The following is a 19,080-nucleotide window of genomic DNA, read 5'->3' on the forward strand; positions in this document are numbered from 1 at the left end:
CCTTCAGGCAGAAGGTACACCAGACAGAAAACCAACACCTCTAGGTTCAAGAACAGTTGTCGTCCAACAGCTATCTCAGACTCTTGAACTTCCCTGTTCTACCCTAACCCAAACCATAACTATTTGGGACGACCAAAAGATCTGTCTGCAATAATAAAATATCACATTTTTGTACTAACTGCAACTATGAATATTTATTTATTGATCTTTTAATATTTATGATTCATTGTTATGCCTTAGCATATTGTGGTAATTTAATGCATATTGTCGTAGTTAGTGCATCTTGTTACCGGTGTGGCTGCGGCAAATTACAATTTCGGTGACAATAAACTCACATGGAGCAGAAAAATTATGGGTAGATATTTCACTGATCCAGAAGAAACTTTTGTTAATATGCTTTTATCATTGTTGCATAAACCTGTCTGACAGTCATTGTAATATATGAACAAGACTCCCTTTTTTTTGTAACTTTGGAGCAGGAACAGACTTCCCAGCAAAATGGCAATAAGTTGACAGTATTCTGAGAAATATATTCTGCAGGCACTTTCAGAAAAGAGGACATATTGCTGATGTAGCAGGCACTTGAGGCTAAGAGAGTTGAGTTCAAAGAGACCATTCTAACATGCAAGGGAACAAATAATCTACATTAAGGGAGAAAGAGCAAAAATCAACATGAATTTACCTGTTGAATGTCCAAACTTGTAATATCCATGTGCACAATGCATGCTTCAATGTTTTCCATCATGTCTCTGTCCTGAAAGTGGATGAGCAGATCCTTCATAACCTGTGGTGTGATGCTTGTTAACTTGTCGTTTAAAATGTAGGGCTCCAGACATTCAAGAAATACTCCTTTTGCCACGGAGATCTCACTCAATTTATTGTAGATTTGGCCAAACAGAAGATCTCTATATCAAAAGAAATTTAGTTTATTTCATGATGAAATAAATTCATACAAAATAAATATTTTGTATGTAACATACAAAATGTATCATACAAATATATTGAAACAAACATGAAAAAAAGATTATTTTGGAAGTTTGCACCTCTGGGATGCAATGAAAGTTCAAGTATAATTTCTTTACTTTTTAAAATATTTTTATTAAGTTCAACGAATGAGCATAAATGCAAAATTAACAATTATATAATTCATTTGTATACAAGTAAGCACACATGAAGAAAAAAAGCCAATAAAAAAGTAAATCAAACTACATCAATAATTGCTTGTAATACCTCAAAAATATTTAATTGAATTGATCCATGCAACCATGTTAAACCCTTTTATTGAAATTACAATAAGGACAAAAAGAAAAAAACCTAAAACTTAACTCTAATCTAACCCCTCCTTCTAATCAAGGTTACCTTTGGAATTAATAAAAGAAAAATCAATAATCTGGAACCACTGGCGACCCCCGGAGAACCACCGGAACATAGAGTAATTGTTAATTCTTCCAATTATAAAACAAATTCTAAGAATGGGCCCCACAATTTCATAAATTGAAACTTTCTATCTGAACTATAATTTTAATGGACAAAATACAGAAAATCTTCATGGAAAAGAAATCTCTCAAAATTTGGAATAATGAAGGTAGCACAATCCCACCATCCACAGGGACTGTTTAAATGCAATTAGAATTTCTTTCTCCATCACACTCTCAGAAGTAATTTCTCAACCACCACCACCACCTTCCATGCAAAAGCATTGTCTCCTCAACTCCCCAAAATTCCAACTGACAAATGCCTGTGCCCACAGCCATCTCCATTCATTTTATCTTGGCCACTCTATTTTATACACTTTAACCAAGCCTCCCCTCAGCCTCTCCCATTCAAAATAAATGCAATTCTTGTTTGCCCAACTGTTTCTCCACACCTGCCCTGAGAATATCTTTGCAATTCTCCTTTGCATCTGAATTGTCTTTCTGGATTCAAGGCTGCTCAGCTTATTCATTACCCTGCTCTGACATACTCTCCCTCACCAATTCACTGCAGCTTTGACAATTTCATTACAGCCTACAAAGCAAAGGCGAATACTAAGATGAGTGCAATTCTTCATTACCCAATGAGCTGAACACCTTCTATGCCTACTTTGAGAAGAACCACCAAACAATGCCTACTAGAATCCCTGAAAAAGCTGAGGACCCTATGATATCTGTCCCTGAGAGCGATGTCAGAATGTTATTCAAGAGGGTGAACCCTCACAAGGCGTCAGGCCCTGATGCTGTACCTGACAGGGTACTGAAAATCAGCGCCAACCAACTAACCGAGTGTTCACGGACATTTTCAACCTCACTGTAGCAGTGAGAGGTTCCCACCAGCTGCAAAAGGGCATCAATCATCCTGGAACCCAAGAAGAGAAGCATGAGCTAACTCAACAACTACTGCCCAGTAGCAGTAACTTCTACTGTAATGCAATGCTTTGAGAGGCTGGTGATGAACAGAATTAATATGTATCTAAGTAAAGATCTGGACCCACTGCAAGTCACCTATCGTCACAACCTCTCCACAGCAGATGCAATATCGCTGGCTCTCCACTCAGCTCTGAATCACCTCGAAAACAGCAATTCATACATACGGCTGCTCTTCACTGACTACAGCACAGCCTTCAATACCATTATTCCCTCAGTGCTGGTCAAGAAGCTACAAACTCTAGGCCTCTGTACCCCACTCTGCGACTGGGTCCTTGATTTTCTCATTGGAAGACACAGTCAGTACGAATTGGAAACAATATCTCCTCCTCACTGACATCAACACAAGCACACCCCAAGGATGCATTCTTAGCCCACTGCTCTACTCACTATACACCCATGACTGCATGGCCAGGCACTATTCCAATGCTTTCTATAAGCATAATATCCACAGGTGTCGGCAAAATCACAAACGGCAATGAGGAAGTGTACAGGGAGATAGATCAGCTCATTGAATGGTGTAACGACAACAACCTTGCGCTCAATGTCAGCAAAATCAAGATAATTGTTGCCTTCAGGAAGCAGTCAGGGGAAACATGGCCCAGATCTCATTGAGGGCTCAGTCGGGGAGAGGGTCAATAAGTTTCAAATTCCTGGGTGTCAACATCTCCGAGGATCTGTCCTGGGGCCTCCATGTTGATGTGATCACAAAGCAGCCTTGCCAGTGGTTATAGTTTGTGAGGTGTCTGAGGCGGTTCGGTACGTCACCGACGAATCTTTTAAAATTCAACAGATGTACTGTGGAGAGCGTTCTGACTGGTGGCATCACTGCCTGGTAGAGGCGCCAATTCTCAGGACAAGAATAAACTCCGGAGGGTTGTTAACTCGGCCTGCAACGTCACAGGCACCAGACTTCACTCCATCGAGGACATCCACATGAGGCCATGTCTTAAAAAAGCAGCCTCTATCTTCAAAGACCCCCAACACCAGGCCATGCTCTCTTCTCTCTGCTACCATCGGGGAAAAGGTACAGGCGCCTAAAGATGAGCACTCAATGGCACAAGGACAGCTTCTTCCCCACTGCCATCAGATTCCTGAATGATCAATGAACCAAAGACAGGGCCTCACCTTCTTCCACGATTATGGTTATTATTATTTTATATATAAATGTCGTAAGATGGTTTTAATATGAACGTTTGCACTACGATGTTGCCGCCCAAAACACCGAATTTCATGACAATGAATTCTGATTTAGACAAGCGAAAACCTAGCACAAGGAACTCAAGTAAAGGTTGAGGCTGGGGAATGGGAGAGCAAGATGTCTGCACCAGCAATTCTGGAACACTTGCACCTTTTTATTGTGCAAAGGACGCTAAAGCTGAAAAAGTATTGGATATTAAAAAAACCTTGAGTTGCCGTGAATGTAAAAATTCAGAATATAATTCATCATCCTCACTGATGTATGGGTTTCAAAGGGATTCAGATTGAATTCTGACACTCAGTGGTGCTCGTGTGCGGTTGGCCTGTTCTCTCCTTGTGGCCTTCCTCCATGTTCCTCCCACATCGCTAAGGCATGCTACAAGGTTAATTGGCTGCTATGAATTATTTCTTTGCATAGGTTACAGGCAAAAGAATCAAAGATCTCACAGAATGCAAAATGAGAAGGGATAGGGAGGGGAAGATTTTCCAGGCCATCCCATTATATCTGAGGTGTGAAGAAATTAATAAACTGGAAGGAGTGCGTAAGAAATTACCCAGAATGTTGTCAGGATGAGAGAGTTTGAGTTGTAGGGAGAGATTGGATTGGCTGAGTTTTTATTCTCAACACTGTAGAAGGGTGAGGGGTGATCTTGGAGAGGTCTATAAAATTATGAGGACATGGATAAAATGAATGCTCAGTGTTTTCTCCAGGGTAAACAATTCTTAAAACTGGAGAGTAAAGATGAGGGGGTGGGGGGGAGATTTAAGATAGGCAATCTTTTAACTCAAAGGGCAATCCATTTCTGGAATGACCTGCCAGAGGAAACTGTTGAAGTGGGCACAATTCTAACATTCAAGAGACATTTAGACAAATTTAAGGACAAGGTCTAAAAAGGATATTGACCAAACACAGGTAAATGGGATAAGCCTTGAATTCCAACTTGGTTGGCATGGACAAGTTGGGCTGAAGGTCTGTTCCGTGCTGCATGAGACGCAGAGGATGGTCCATTGGATCTGATGTGATGGAAGAGGATATGGGGAACTGGCTCAGGAAGTTTGTAAAAGCGGCACAGTTGGTGTAGCGGTTAGGCATTGCCTTGACAGCACCACCGATTGGGACTGGGGTTCGAATCCCGTGCTGTCTGCAAGGTGCTTGCATGTTCTCCCTGTGTGTGCGTGGATTTTCCCCAGGAGCTCTGGTTTCCTCCCACTGTTTGAAACATACCGGGGTGTTGGTTGGTTGGGTGTAAATTGGGCTGAAATGGCCCTATTACTGTGCTGTATGTCTAAATTTTAAGTGAACACAATAAATTGAATAGATTCAAATGCCCTGTCAAATGAGGAATTTTCACATGATAATACAGAAGATACAATATGACCAGGAAACTGGATGATGAAAACACAGGGCAAAGGAAGTGTCCTTGAACTAGTTGCAGCAGACTCTTCACAATTAGAAAGCAAAGTAACACTCAAATACAGTGCCCTCCATAATTTTTGCGACTGACATTTTTTCCTCTATTTGTCCCTATGCTCCTCAGTTTTAAATTTATAATCAAACAATTCATAGTTGAATAAAGTGCACATACCAGATTTTATTCAAGGTTATTTGTAAAAAAACAGGAGCTGAAGAGGGCTGGCAGAGCATTACCAGAGAAGCTACTCAGCACCTGGTGATGTCTATGAATCACAGACTTCAAGCAATCATTGCATGCAAGGGATATGCAACAAAGTACCAAACATGACTACTTTACAATACATACCACTACTATGTCCAAAATTTTATGGCGTCCTGAACTGAGGATACAATGTGTAAAATTTCTACAAGGTCAAACCAAAATGTACACAAATAATCTGGAATATGCACTTTAATTACATGTGAATTGTTTGACTATAAATTTAAAACTGTGGAGCACAGGGGCAAAGGGGAAAAAAATAGGGTCTTTGCCCCAAACATTATGGAGGGCAGTGTATCTTCATTGATGATGTAACTATTGATGGCAGTAGAACAATGAAGTCTGAGTTGTACAGAAACATTTTATCTGTACAAGTTCAAGCAAATGCCTCCAAACTCTTTGGATGGTGCTTCATCCTACAGTAAGAAAATGATCCCAAGCATGCTGCAAAAGCAACAAAAGAGCTTTTCAGAATTAAACACTGAAAAATTCTTGAATGGCCAAGTCAGTCACCCAATCTAAATCTCTTTGAGCATGACTTCCATATGCTGAAGAGAAAACTTAAGAGAACAAGCCCTGGAAACATGTATCACCAGAGAAGATATTCAGCACCTGTTGATGTCCATGAATCACTGACTTCAGTCAGTGCATGCAAGAGATATGCAACAAAATACTAAATACAACTACTTTAATATACATTTTATTGCTATGTTCCAAATATTATGATGCCCTGAAATGAGGGGTCTATGTTTAAAAAGTTCTGCATTTTCTACATGGCAAAAACAAAATGTATACAAATTACCTTGTTTAAAATCTGGAATGTGCACTTCAATCAACATGCGAATTTTGTTTGATTACAAATTTAAAACTGTGGAATACAGGGGCAAATAAAGGGAAAAAAAAAAGCATCTTTGTCCCAAACACTATTCATGCTTTGAGACAAGAGCAGGGCAGCCAGAAATGGGGAAGAAATGAAAAGCAGCAACCGCAATCATCATGTTCTCAGCAGCATTTAAAATGCATAACTCACATTAATAAAACAGTGTTAACTAGTAAAAGGGAACAGCTTGTTCCAAATCCAGAGAGCTGAAACCCACAGCTGATTCATCACGGAATAGCAGACACGCAGCTGTTGGCATTCATTCCAGATGCTGGCCACTTGGTGGATTCCAGCATTTTCTATTTTTACATTATAAAAGCAACAATGCTTTTTAGCAAAGATGCAGAGAGAAAGAGACTATCAACCTTTCAAAAATCCATCCACATTATCTTCAGAGTATCATTGGAACCAAACTTCTGAAATGATATTTCACACTCATAGAATTTCTTCAAAGCTTTTGTCATGAAAGTGTTCAGAACTGCACTGAGAAATGATACAAGATCACCCACTCTGCTTGACGAGGAATTGAAGTGGGATATCAAGGGAAAAATAAAGAAAATCGAAATAACAGCAAAAATGAAATATCTGACCAAGTTTTTCACATCCCCATTATACTTTGTAATTATTGGCAGCGCTGCAGATCAAATTGTTCCAGTGCTCCTGAAATGTCCCTCAGTTTCGGTGAGATATAAATGGCCTGCATAAGATATTTTTATTTCCTTCTTATGATACCTCTTCCCATCCTGTCTTTGTAAGGATGCCACTCCTTTCTCACAATTCCTCTGCCTCAACTGTATCTGTTCCAAGGATGAAGTCTTCCACAAGAGGACATACTTGGATTCTCCCTTATTGTTATTGATAAAGCCCACACCCATATCTCTCTTGTTCTTCTGCCCTTACTGCACCTCCCCCTCCCCCCCTACCCTCCAAGCAGAATAAGGACAGAGTCCCTCTGGTCTTCACTTTCCACCCCACCACCTCTGCATCCATCACATTATCCTCCAACACTGCCAACATCAATACGATCCTACCACAAACCACATCTTCCACTTTCCAACCCTATACACTTTTCACAGGGATAATCTTTGACACTCGCAAGTCTGCTCTTTCGTCTCCAACCATCCCGGGCAATTCCCCCTGTACCCGCATAAAGTGTAAAACTTACGCCTTCATCACCTTCCTCATCTCCATCCAGGTGAGACAGAGCTTTACATGCACATTGTCCAACCTAATCGACTGCATTTGGTGTGGCCTCCTCTACTTCGGTGAGATTGGGTGATCATTTTGCTGAACACCTACTCTCTCTGTGTGACTATCTTGGCTTCATCCATTGTTGGGTTGAGGCTCAACACAAGCTTCAGGAACAGCCCATTTCCCTTGGACCAATTAAACCTAACAGCATGAACACCAACATCCCTAATTTTAGATTTCCCACCCAATTCTAACTCTATTGTTCCTATTTCTTCTTCACCTGGTCCTGCAGCTATATTTTTCTCTCTAACTTTGCTTTCCCTGCTCCATTTCCTCATGGTTTCCACATAAATTTTAATTTAGACATAAAGCACTGTAACAGTCCTTTTCGCCCCATGAGCCTGTGCCGCCCAATTACACCCAATGCACCTCCAACCCCAATACGTTTTGAAGGGTGAGAGGAAACCACATCACGCAGAGGAAACCAACACAGTCACAGAGTGAATGTACAAACTCCTTACAGACAATGCTGGATTCAAACACCAATCACTGGTGCAGTTATGGCATTGCACTAACTTTGTCTCTCCACCTCTCACACTGTCTCTCTCACTTCTGAGCCCATCCCAGGATTCTTTCCCCCTTTAGATGTGAAATTTCACTTATTCTTTATTAGTCTTGATGAAGCGTTCACACCGAAATGCTGAGTGACCATTTTAACTGTCCGACCTGCTGAGTTCCTCCAGCAATTAATTTGATATTTATTGCCCTTCCTGAACTACACTCCAGAAGGCGATAGCGAGCTGCCTTTTTAATTACTGCTGCACACATTGACAGGTAATGTGTGATGCATGGATGCAAGATTTTGATCTTGTGGGTAATAAGGCAACTACAATCAGACATTAGACAGTAGTAGGCATTAATACAAAAAAAGAATCAGACTATTTCAAACATGACCCCACCACGTGCAATCATCAGTATTGAGATGGCAAGGATGGCTGTATGAACAAACACTAGTCTGTGGGAAGAAGACTACCAGCATGCAGCAGAGACCACTTCAGAGAGGTGTGACAATCTCTTTCAATTGATATTTCTATCACGACACTTTGTTAAATAATCTGACATCTACCAACATTACAGGGGTATTTTGAGCTTTGGATAACATTAATACACAGAAAGAAACAACTGACAAATGGTATTGTTTATTGGACTGCATTGCAGTGTCCAGGATGAAAAATAGGTAAGGTTCGAGACTGGTTATCCTGCCAATTGACATGTAATGAAGATCAAATCAGTCAGCCAATATCTGGGTGTTAGTAAATCCATGGAGCCAGCCCTCAGTACAGTGGTAAAAGAAGGCTGTTTAGGAGTCTGGATTCTCAGGTTTAACTATTCAGCGATGGTCTTCTCAGTTAAGACGTAACTATGTAATTCTATGGAAATAGTCGCCTGCTCTCCAAAAACGATCCAACTTTAACGAATGAAATGGTGTTTAATTGTCTGCTGTTATATTTGTTCTAAAAGAATACGTAAACTCAATGTACTTAGAGCTCTCAGAGATTCTGCCAGCAGGTCTCCCCAATGGGCCTGCATGTGATAAAGACATTACATCTACAATTTCTGTCTTTTTTTTAATTTTTATTTTTCACACTATGAACCATATTAACCAAAATACACACAAACATTTCCCTCTTGAATATACAGTTTCATTTTCTCTCCTTTTTCCCCCCTCCCTTCCCTCCCTCCTTCCCACCCCCCTCCCTACCCACTAAACGTTCAACATATACAATACAATAAACCCATTAAACAATGTCATCACACAATGAAAATAAACAGAAAATTGTGTCATCTACTTTTACACACTGGGTCAGTTCATTTCGTCTTCTTCTCATTCTGTCATTTTAGGGGTTAGAGGTCCGCGGTAGGCCCTCTCTGTTGTGTTCCGTGTACAGTTCCCAAATTTGTTCGAATACTGTGACTTTATTTTTTAAATTATATGTCATTTTTTTTCCAGTGGAATACATTTATTCATTTCTATGTACCATTGCTGTACTCTCAGGCTCTCTTCTGATTTCCAGGTTGACATTATACATTTTTTTGCTACAGCTAAGGCTATCATAATAAATCGCTTTTGTGCTTCATCCAATTTGAGGCCTAATTCTTTACTTCTTATATTACTTAGAAGAAAGGTCTCTGGATTTTTTGGTATGTTGCTTTCTGTGATTTTATTTAATACCTGATTTAGATCTTCCCAAAACTTTTCCACTTTCTCACATGCCCAAATTGCATGTACTGTTGTTCCCGTTTCCTTCTTACAGCGAAAACATCTATCTGATACTGTTGGGTCCCATTTATTTAACTTTTGGGCCGTGGTGTATAGCCTGTGTAACCAATTATATTGTAACATGCATAACCTCATATTTGCTTCTGTCTTCATGTAGCTCATTCAAAGTCACACCACCTCCAAATCATGATTGAAGTGCACAAAGTTGATGAAATCTCACTGGCTCTCCACCCAGGCCAAGATCACCTGGACAACAGCAACACATACATCAGGCTGCTTTTCCTCTATTACATTTCAGCTTTCAACACAATATTCCCCACAATGCTGGTCAGCAAGTTTCAAAACCTCACTCTGCTGCTGGATCCTTGATTTCCTCATCAGAAGGCCAGTCAGTATGAATTGGAAACAACATCTCCTCCTCACTTAGCTCATTGTTCTACTCACTCTACATTCGTGACGGTGTGGCTAGACGTACAGTTCTGATTTCATTACTTCAGAATGAATACACTGGCCTTGGAGGTTGTGCAGAAGGGGTTCACTGGGTGGATTGTGGAGATGAGGCTTTGAGTCGCCTGGGACCATGCACTTGAGAATTCAGAAGAATGAGAGGCAATCTCATAGAAACATAAAATTATGGAAAGGATAGATAAGATAGAGGTAGGAAAGTTGTTTCCATTGGTGGATAAGACTAGAACTAGGGACATAGCCTCAAGATTCAGGGATGGAGAAACCCCTGAGGAGTCAGAAAAGAAGCACATCGAGCCTTTCAGCTCAGAATGACGTAGTATTGCTCCGGGGCTCCAATGGCAGGGTGTGACGTCCGCACCTCCAGAGGAAGTTAGATCTTTACCAGAGCTTTATCAGATCGCAATGGCTTTCAATAACAATGCTGCTGTTACACTGGGACTTAAAGAATTTAATAAATGTTTAATGGATTTGGAGGGGGGGTGGGAAGGAGGGAGGTTGGGAAGGAGGGAGGGAAGGAGGGAGGGGAGGGGGAAAAAAGGGGATAAAATGCCACTATGTATATTCAAGAGGGAAATGTTTGTGTGTATTTTGATTAATATGGTTCATAGTGTGAAAAATAAAAAAATTTAAAAAGAATTAATGAAGAATATGGCCAAAAACAGTCACAGACAGATCATATTTTCCAAAGGCAAGAAAATGCTTGCTGCAATCTACCTTGCTTGGTTTGACATCACACACTTAAGATTGTGCCAAACCACCATCTACATTTACCCATATTCATCTCAAATCAGCAAATGCAAGACAAAATGTTAAAAGCATCAATGGCAAGATTTGGGGTAAAACCTTTTTCATCCAGGGTGCCATCATGTCTAAGAATCTCCTGGTTAAGTGGGGTAGGTGATATCTGAAAAACGAGAAGGGGGTGGGACTGAGAGCCTGTTGGAACAAGAAGAAAGGACCACGGATACTTATTAAGTGTCAATCACATGCAGGACCAGTTGAAAGGGATCCTTTGAAGCTTTTACGCCTGCTGTACCTTTGAAAAGAGGGAATATCAGCTCATTCCCCGATGCGTGACGTAGTGTGATCACAGAATTTCATTGCCAACAGTGATGATCTGACATCTACTGTGTAGAGTCAAGCAGATTGCACAAATTCAAAAAAATCAAAAACTTTTATTTGCAACAGAAAACCCAGGTTTTTCCTACACTCAGCGTCTCATCCTCTTCCTGCCATGATGTTTTTGCTTATACATAAATGCAGCCCAGCGCATTTCTTTAAAAGCCAGTAAAAATGACCACGGTCCAAGCATCAGAAATGCTATATTGATCCGCTTCTGTAGGGACAGAACCCTCATCAAGAAACCCAACTTCAACTATGATTTTAAAAAACCCTGAAGGAAGAACATGAGCATCTGGCCATTCAAGGTACTTGGACAGAACTAAACTTCAACCACTGTCAACAGCAAGTCACAAGAGCAAAGAGATCTTACTGCAATTGTACAAGGTTTGGCGACTGTGCACCTGGAACACTATGTTTTGAACTCTTTCAAACAATTATCAATTTGCCAAACAGCAAATACAGTAAACATTCACACATTTGGTTTGGGTACAACAGGCTTGCCAAATGAGAAGAGACTGAGTAGACTTGGACGATATTTTCTATCATGAATAAAGAAACAGGTGATCACAGAGTTTGACCTGGTTCGCACAGAATGATTGAAGTTAGAGAGTTCATGGGATGAAGATGAAAGGTGAAATATTCAAGGAGAAGATGAAGGGGAACCTCTTCATACAGAGTGTGATGAGATTGTGGAATAGCAGATAGCGGAGGAGGTGAATGCGGATTCAAAAAAATCTTCACCCAAAGTCTGGAGGATATTTGGAAATCCCGAACTCCAAGGACTTATTTAGCAATTGAATCCATTGAGGATAAATTTCAAGATCCAGTAATGCAAAATACACAGGATTTTGGTGGTGATGGAAAGAGAAATATTTTTCTACTGGGTTAGAGATTACAGTGGGCCACAGCATAGGGCAGAGAGCAAGACACCGGGCCCCAGCGCATGATGGGGTGGGGGGGAATACACCAGGCCCCACTCTATGACGGGGGGATACACCGGGCCCCACTCTATGACGGGGGGATACACCGGGCCCCAGTCTATGACGGGGGGATACACCGGGCCCCAGTCTATGATGGGGGGAATACACCGGGCTCCAGTCTATGACAGGGGGAAACACCGGGGCCCCAGTCTATGACAGGGGAGATACACCAGGCCCCAGTCTATGAAAGGGGGGATACACCAGGCCCCAGTGTAGAACAATGAGTGAGACACTGGTCTCCAATGCCAGACAATGAGTGAGACACTGGTCTCCAGTGCCAGACAAGGAATGTCAAAGGGTGAGCAGGAAATTTAGTCACATGTCAAAGATTGCATGGAAACCCAGGGCAGTGGTGTGGTAAAGGGAGTGCAAGAACCAGAGGCTAGGTGTGAAAGGGATCATGGGCATCTGGGGCCCCAGTGTTTTAAAGGGAGTGCAGGAGCACCAGCTATATGTCAAAAGGAGAACAGAAACCCAGAGTCTTGGTATGGTAAGAGCACAGGAACCAGAGCCATATCTCAATCCAATGCCTTGGGGTGGTAAAAAAAAAGCATGGAAACCCGAGGCCCTAGAGTGGTAAACCATATAACAATTACAGAATGGAAACAGGTCATTACGGCCCTTCTAGTCCATGCCAAAACTCTTACACTCTCCTTGTTCCAGTGACCTACACTCTGACCATAACCCTCCATATCCTTTCTATCCATATAACAATCCAATTTTTTCTTAAAAGATAATATTGTACTTGCCTCCACTACTTCCACTGGTGCTGTGATGTGGTACAGGAAATGTAGAATCCCAGTGCTGTGATGTGGTCAGGGGAACACAGGAACCAGGGTCATGTTGTGGTAAAGGGAGAATGGGAACCAGTGCTGTGTCTCATTCCAGGTGGGCCCTAGTGTGGTAAAGGAAAAGCAGGAACCTGAAGCCCTAGAGTGGTAAAGGGAGCATAGGAACCAGTCCTGTATGTCAAAAGGAGTGTGGGAACTGGCACTTTGTCAACCCATGACCCTAGTGTGGTAAAGGGAGCATAGGAACCAATCCTGTGTGTCAAAGGAAGGGCAGGAACTGGTGCTTTGTATCAACCCGTGGCCCTATTGTGGTAAAGGAAGCACAGGAACCTTGCACGTTTGTCAACCTGGGCCCCTACGGGGCACGGGAACCCAGTGTGTGAAAAGCGCGGGTATTAACTCCCTTTAGAATTTCTGTATAATTGGACAGCAGATTCTGAGTTTTCCAGACATTTTGAGAATCCAGTGACAAGTTGATAGTGCAAAGTGAGAGCTGAGGTCAGAGGGGAGCCATCATCTTAATGAACCGCACAAACCTCCAAGCCAGGGAGCCTACTTTTGCTTCCAATTCTTAACTTCTGACAAACTACCGGGAAAACATTCATTGCAACCAGGCTTTAAAAAATAAATTGGTTTAAAGGAATAGAGAAAGGAGCAAAAATGTTTGGTACAAATCATACAATAGATTACACTGTGGTTTGTCATTAATAAAAATGTACATGATGGCCACAGGGCCAACATAATGAAGGCAAATTATTTTTTTCAGACGCTCTGATAACATTAATATTTCACAACATTTTGTAGATCGAGGATTTACAATGCAAATGGGACATTTTTTCTGAGCATAGAAATCATCACTAGGAATGTTAATATTCATTTTATGAGACATAAAAATTAAATCAACAAAATTTAATTATTTTCAGAATTTTAATGGAACCAAAAATTTGCAAACAAAGCTAAAAAAAAAAGCACTTGCAAACTGTTGCTTCATTTTTTTATCTAAAGGGAAAATTTAAATTTAGCATCGACATTAATGGGATATAATAGCTGAAACTTACATGCGTTCTAGTAGAAGACAATAATCAACCATGACAGGTACCATCTCCTGCAGAGGAAATGATAAAAGTCAGTACCCTTAATTGCTTGATCACAGAGCACAAAATGGTAACATCATGATAATTTCCGAGAGTTTTAAACACAGTTTCATCTCAAGTACTGAGCAAAATGAGACAGAATTAACACCAAACTTTGTCATCGTCCTCAGTTGGCAAGAAGTTTGTGAATCTGAATCTAATACCAGAACCAGGAAACAAAACCCATTGTAAGTAGTTCTACCTAGTCACTTATGAACTGCTGGTTCATCAGTTGTTGGAAATAATCCCATTGTCCAATAAACATTCTCCTGTATTACTCCAAGGTATCTCATCCTGTGACTGTAATCAGATGCATTTCCTCACATATTTTTTTTAAACCAAGTTGGTCCTTTCTTCAGCTCCCTGAAATTACTTCTCTTTATTTGCTCTGTCCAGAGGAATGCAGGAGAAATAAAAGTTTTACATGTTTGGCCAGTCACTTGTCTGACACATGTACAGGGCCTGACTACAGCTCCACAGACTCAGCTGTTGTTTGTGACGAGTTTGGACATTCTGTCACCGTCTGGGTTTCCATCCAAAAGACTAGTAGGTTAGGTTAATCATCAAGTATTTAATTTTTTGTGCATGTCAATGGTAGCAAGAATAATAAAGGGGTGATAAGATCATGAGATGTAATTATACCATTCAGCCCATCAAATCTGCACTGCCATTCAAATCATTGCTGAAGAGTGTGAATGAAAATAATGTCATTATTACATTATTCTCACTCAGAGCACAGCTCTATCTAACCCCTTCAGATTTTAGGCCCATCAATTAATCTTTTGAGTTTGTTTAACTGTAACAAGAGCAACCCCATCTTCACCAGTCAAACCACAAAGGTATTATTCAGCATCTCCAATCTCTCCAAAACCTGATGCAGCACATAACCAGAGATGGCATTGTTGCCAATTTGTGACATGGAGATTGCTAAACTTTCTTGTATTTGTTCAAAAACATTTGAGGTTGAAGGTTAATTGGGGTATTTGGACAGCACGGGCTCATGGGCCAGAAAAGCTTGTTTCCGTGATGTGTGTTTAAATTTAAAAACAAATTACACAGGCACTCTTTCAGGATCCAGTAACCTTCATGTGCTACATGTTGATCTGTCCTGCCACCTTCAATATTTATGCATGAACATGCCAGGTCCCCCTCATACACCCCCTTCAAAACTGCATCAATCTACTTTGTCAAGCATCCTTTTTCCTCTCAAAAATGCATTACATCATTCACGTGATGAAGTTTATCTGTCCCCTCTCTTCTCACTCCACCACCCCCTTCAACTACATTTCTCTGGGCCTCACAGCTCACTCCTGTTCAAAAGCTTTTTTTTAAAATCCCAAGTCATTAACGTGCATCAGTTGTCATAGCACTGGATCCTGGCCAGCACTGGATCAGACGGTTGAACAGCACAGAAATAGGCCCGACCACATTCACGCTATCTTTTCATCCATCCACATGAGTCCAATTTCCTTCTGTGTCTGTTAAAACCATGCACCCCTTCAACAATTTTAAGTTCCTTTCTCTATTGCTCAACTGTTGGAGATTCTGTTCTTCAGATGCAGCGTAACCATGAATCTGCCAGATTCAGGCAAGTTTCTAGGTGGCAACCAAGAAGACATCAGTCATCAGATGAACATACCATCACCAATCATAACTTCAGTAATGCCTGAACATTGGAAACTTCCAGCAAATTGCAGCAAAGGCCTGGGTTGCCCCAAGGAGAATGACATGACTACAAATGACCACATGCAACATGAGGATCTGCAGAAAAATGTTCAACGAGCTTACTCAGCTGTTCATACATTCTGGTTTAGAATGAAGCTACCAATGCAAAAAGCAAAAAGATCATAGATTTGATCTTGAGAAATCAATCTGCTAGAACAGTCTATTGCATCGTCACCTGGTGATCAGTAGCGCTCACAAGTTGCCTGAAGCAACTGCAAACTTTCAGGAGACTAATGAATCTGTCACACTTGGTTCCTTTCAACATTCTATAACTAATACTTTGTCAGAACTTTTTAGATTACAAGTCTGTGTATTATTCATGCTAAGTGCCCAGGAAGAACGCTGGAATCCCTCAAAGTCACATTCTTCAGTCTCAAACTTCAGTGCATATTAATATTGCCAAGATTCCCTTTTAGCTCACTTAGTTACTTCCTCCTGCCTGGGTAGAATGAAAAGGTTCCACTGCTGATGTTCTTGAACAGCTGACCAATAAAATGTTTCAAAAATATGCGTTATTCATAAAGTGCAAATACAACTTTGGCCATTCATTTGTGGACCTTCACGTGCCATGATACATGATGCATTACATTAACACAGCATTACCTTTTCTTTCCCAAACATTCCACTGGCAAGAACCATTATCATTTTTTTCTAATGCAGGTTCAGTAGACAGTGGTGGAGGACACTATGCTGTGGCCTCAAAAGTGGTTAGTATAATGCTGTTATAGTACCAGTGATTGAATACCATGCTATCTGGAAGGAGTTTGTACGTTCTCCCCATGTCTGCTTGGGTTTTCCCCAGGGGCTCTGATTTCCTCCCACTGTTCAATACATATCGGGGGTTGTAAGTCAATTGGGCAGGTCGAGCTCGTGGGCAGAAATGTCCTGTTTCCATCCTCAATTCTAATGGTGGTTACACCGAGCTTCAATGTGCCCTTTAGCACATCACCCTGGTCCAATCTGCAGCTTTCAGCAGTGGGCAGCCTCCTGCATCAGAAGACCAGCAGGTTTAGGCCAGACTAAGTACACCAAGCTGAACATCTTTCAGCAACAACTGACGTTTGTCTCAGCACGTGTGGCCGAGGAAGCCCATGGACCAGAATCCTGTGCTTCGCAGTTTTTCAGCATGACAAGGACCTCAGCATTCGTCTCCAGCTGACCATCATTCAAGAACATTGGAATTCACACAAAGAGGCACCAAATGCAGACAAAAAGGAAGGAGTTCCCTTTGGTCAAAGTCTAAATAAAATGCAAGGATATCAGCTTCTGGATCTATTTGCTGATAGTGCAGTTGACAATTGTTACAAGTCCTAACAAAAAGTGGAAATAAAAGCTCAAATCAACACAAAAAAAGAAACAATACTGATTCTGGTGGCATAGAATGCTACAGCACGGAAAACATGCCACTCTGCCCCTCTAGTCTGTGCTGGCCATCTTCCTACTCCCATTGACTGGCTCCCATTCCATAACCCTCCAGATCTCTTCCATCCATGTACCTATCCAATTTATTCTTAAAACACATGATCGAGCCCACGTTCACATCAGATGGCAGCTCATTCCACACTCCCACCACTCTCTGTGAAGAACTTCTTTCTAATGTTCCCCCTAAACCTTTCCCCCTTCAGCTTAAAACTATGACCTCTTTATTTCTCACCCCCATTTTAAGTGGAAAAACCCTATTCGCATACACTCTGTCCATACCTCTTAATCTTGTAAACCTCTATCAAATCTCCCCTCATTCTTATTTGATCGAAGGAATAAAGTCTTAACCTGTTTAATCTTTCCCTGCAACTCAACTCCTGAAGACCCAGCAACATCCTAATAAATCTTCTCTGTGTCTTTCAATCTTATTTATAGCCTACCTGTAGTTAGGCATCCAGAACTGCACATAAAATAATCCAAATATGGCCTCACCACTGCCTTAAACAATTTCAAATAACATCTCAATTCCTATACTCAATGCTTTGATTTAAAAAGGTTAAGATACCAAATGTTTTCTTTACAACCCTGTCCACAAGATGTCACCTTAAGGAAATGTACATGTATTCCCAGATCTCTCTGCTCCTCCACACCCCTAAGTAGCCTGTCATTTACTGTATACAGTGCAACCTCATTATAACACGATAGTTGGGGTCAAAAGAGAAAAAAAATTGCATCGCAAAAAAAGGAGGGTCACGCTAAATCAGGCTTTCACTACTGTGTACAATGATTATCCAACTGCACGAAAACCAACAAGGTCGGGTCAGATACAGCAATGAGCTCTCTGAACCCTTCTCCATTAACAATGGCGTGAAGCAAGGCTGTGTTCTCGCACCAACCCTCTTTTCAATCTTCTTCAGCATGATGCTGAACCAAGGCATGAAAGACCTCAACAATGAAGACGCTGTTTACATCCGGTACCGCACGGATGGCAGTCTCTTCAATCTGAGGCGCCTGCAAGCTCACACCAAGACACAAGAGAAACTTGTCCGTGAACTACTCTTTGCAGACGATGCCGCTTTAGTTGCCCATTCAGAGCCAGCTCTTCAGCGCTTGACGTCCTGCTTTGCGGAAACTGCCAAAATGTTTGGCCTGGAAGTCAGCCTGAAGAAAACTGAGGTCCTCCATCAGCCAGCTCCCCACCATGATTACCAGCCCCCCCACATCTCCATCGGGCACACAAAACTCAAAACGGTCAACCAGTTTACCTATCTCGGCTGCACCATTTCATCAGATGCAAGGATCGACAATGAGATAGACAACAGACTCGCCAAGGCAAATAGCGCCTTTGGAAGACTACACAAAAGAGTCTGGAAAAACAACCAACTGAAAAACCTCACAAAGATAAGCGTATACAGAGCCGTTGTCATACCCACACTCCTGTTCGGCTCCGAATCATGGGTCCTCTACCGGCACCACCTACGGCTCCTAGAACGCTTCCACCAGCATTGTCTCTGCTCCATCCTCAACATCCATTGGAGCGCTTACATCCCTAACGTCGAAGTACTCGAGATGGCAGAGGTCGACAGCATCGAGTCCACGCTGCTGAAGATCCAGCTGCGCTGGATGGGTCACGTCTCCAGAATGGAGGACCATCGCCTTCCCAAGATCGTGTTATATGGCGAGCTCTCCACTGGCCACCGTGACAGAGGTGCACCAAAGAAAAGGTACAAGGACTGCCTAAAGAAATCTCTTGGTGCCTGCCACATTGACCACCGCCAGTGGGCTGATAACGCCTCAAACCGTGCATCTTGG

General features: G+C 41.6%; 1 protein-coding gene across 6 annotated transcripts in view; it reads right to left on the minus strand.

Annotated features, from left to right (window-relative positions):
- Positions 1-19,080, minus strand: part of vps8 (VPS8 subunit of CORVET complex) — a 681,049-nt gene that overhangs the window by 536,248 nt on the left and 125,721 nt on the right. For all 6 annotated transcript variants that reach the window (XM_069934259.1, XM_069934258.1, XM_069934264.1 and 3 more), the window contains 2 exons: positions 14,047-14,093; positions 683-905 (listed from right to left, as the gene is read on the minus strand). In XM_069934259.1, the coding sequence (XP_069790360.1) occupies positions 683-905; positions 14,047-14,093 (270 nt within the window). The remainder of the gene's footprint in view (positions 1-682; positions 906-14,046; positions 14,094-19,080) is intronic.

Source organism: Narcine bancroftii, chromosome 4, assembly GCF_036971445.1.
Source record: "Narcine bancroftii isolate sNarBan1 chromosome 4, sNarBan1.hap1, whole genome shotgun sequence".
Classification (NCBI taxonomy): Eukaryota; Metazoa; Chordata; class Chondrichthyes; order Torpediniformes; family Narcinidae; genus Narcine; species Narcine bancroftii.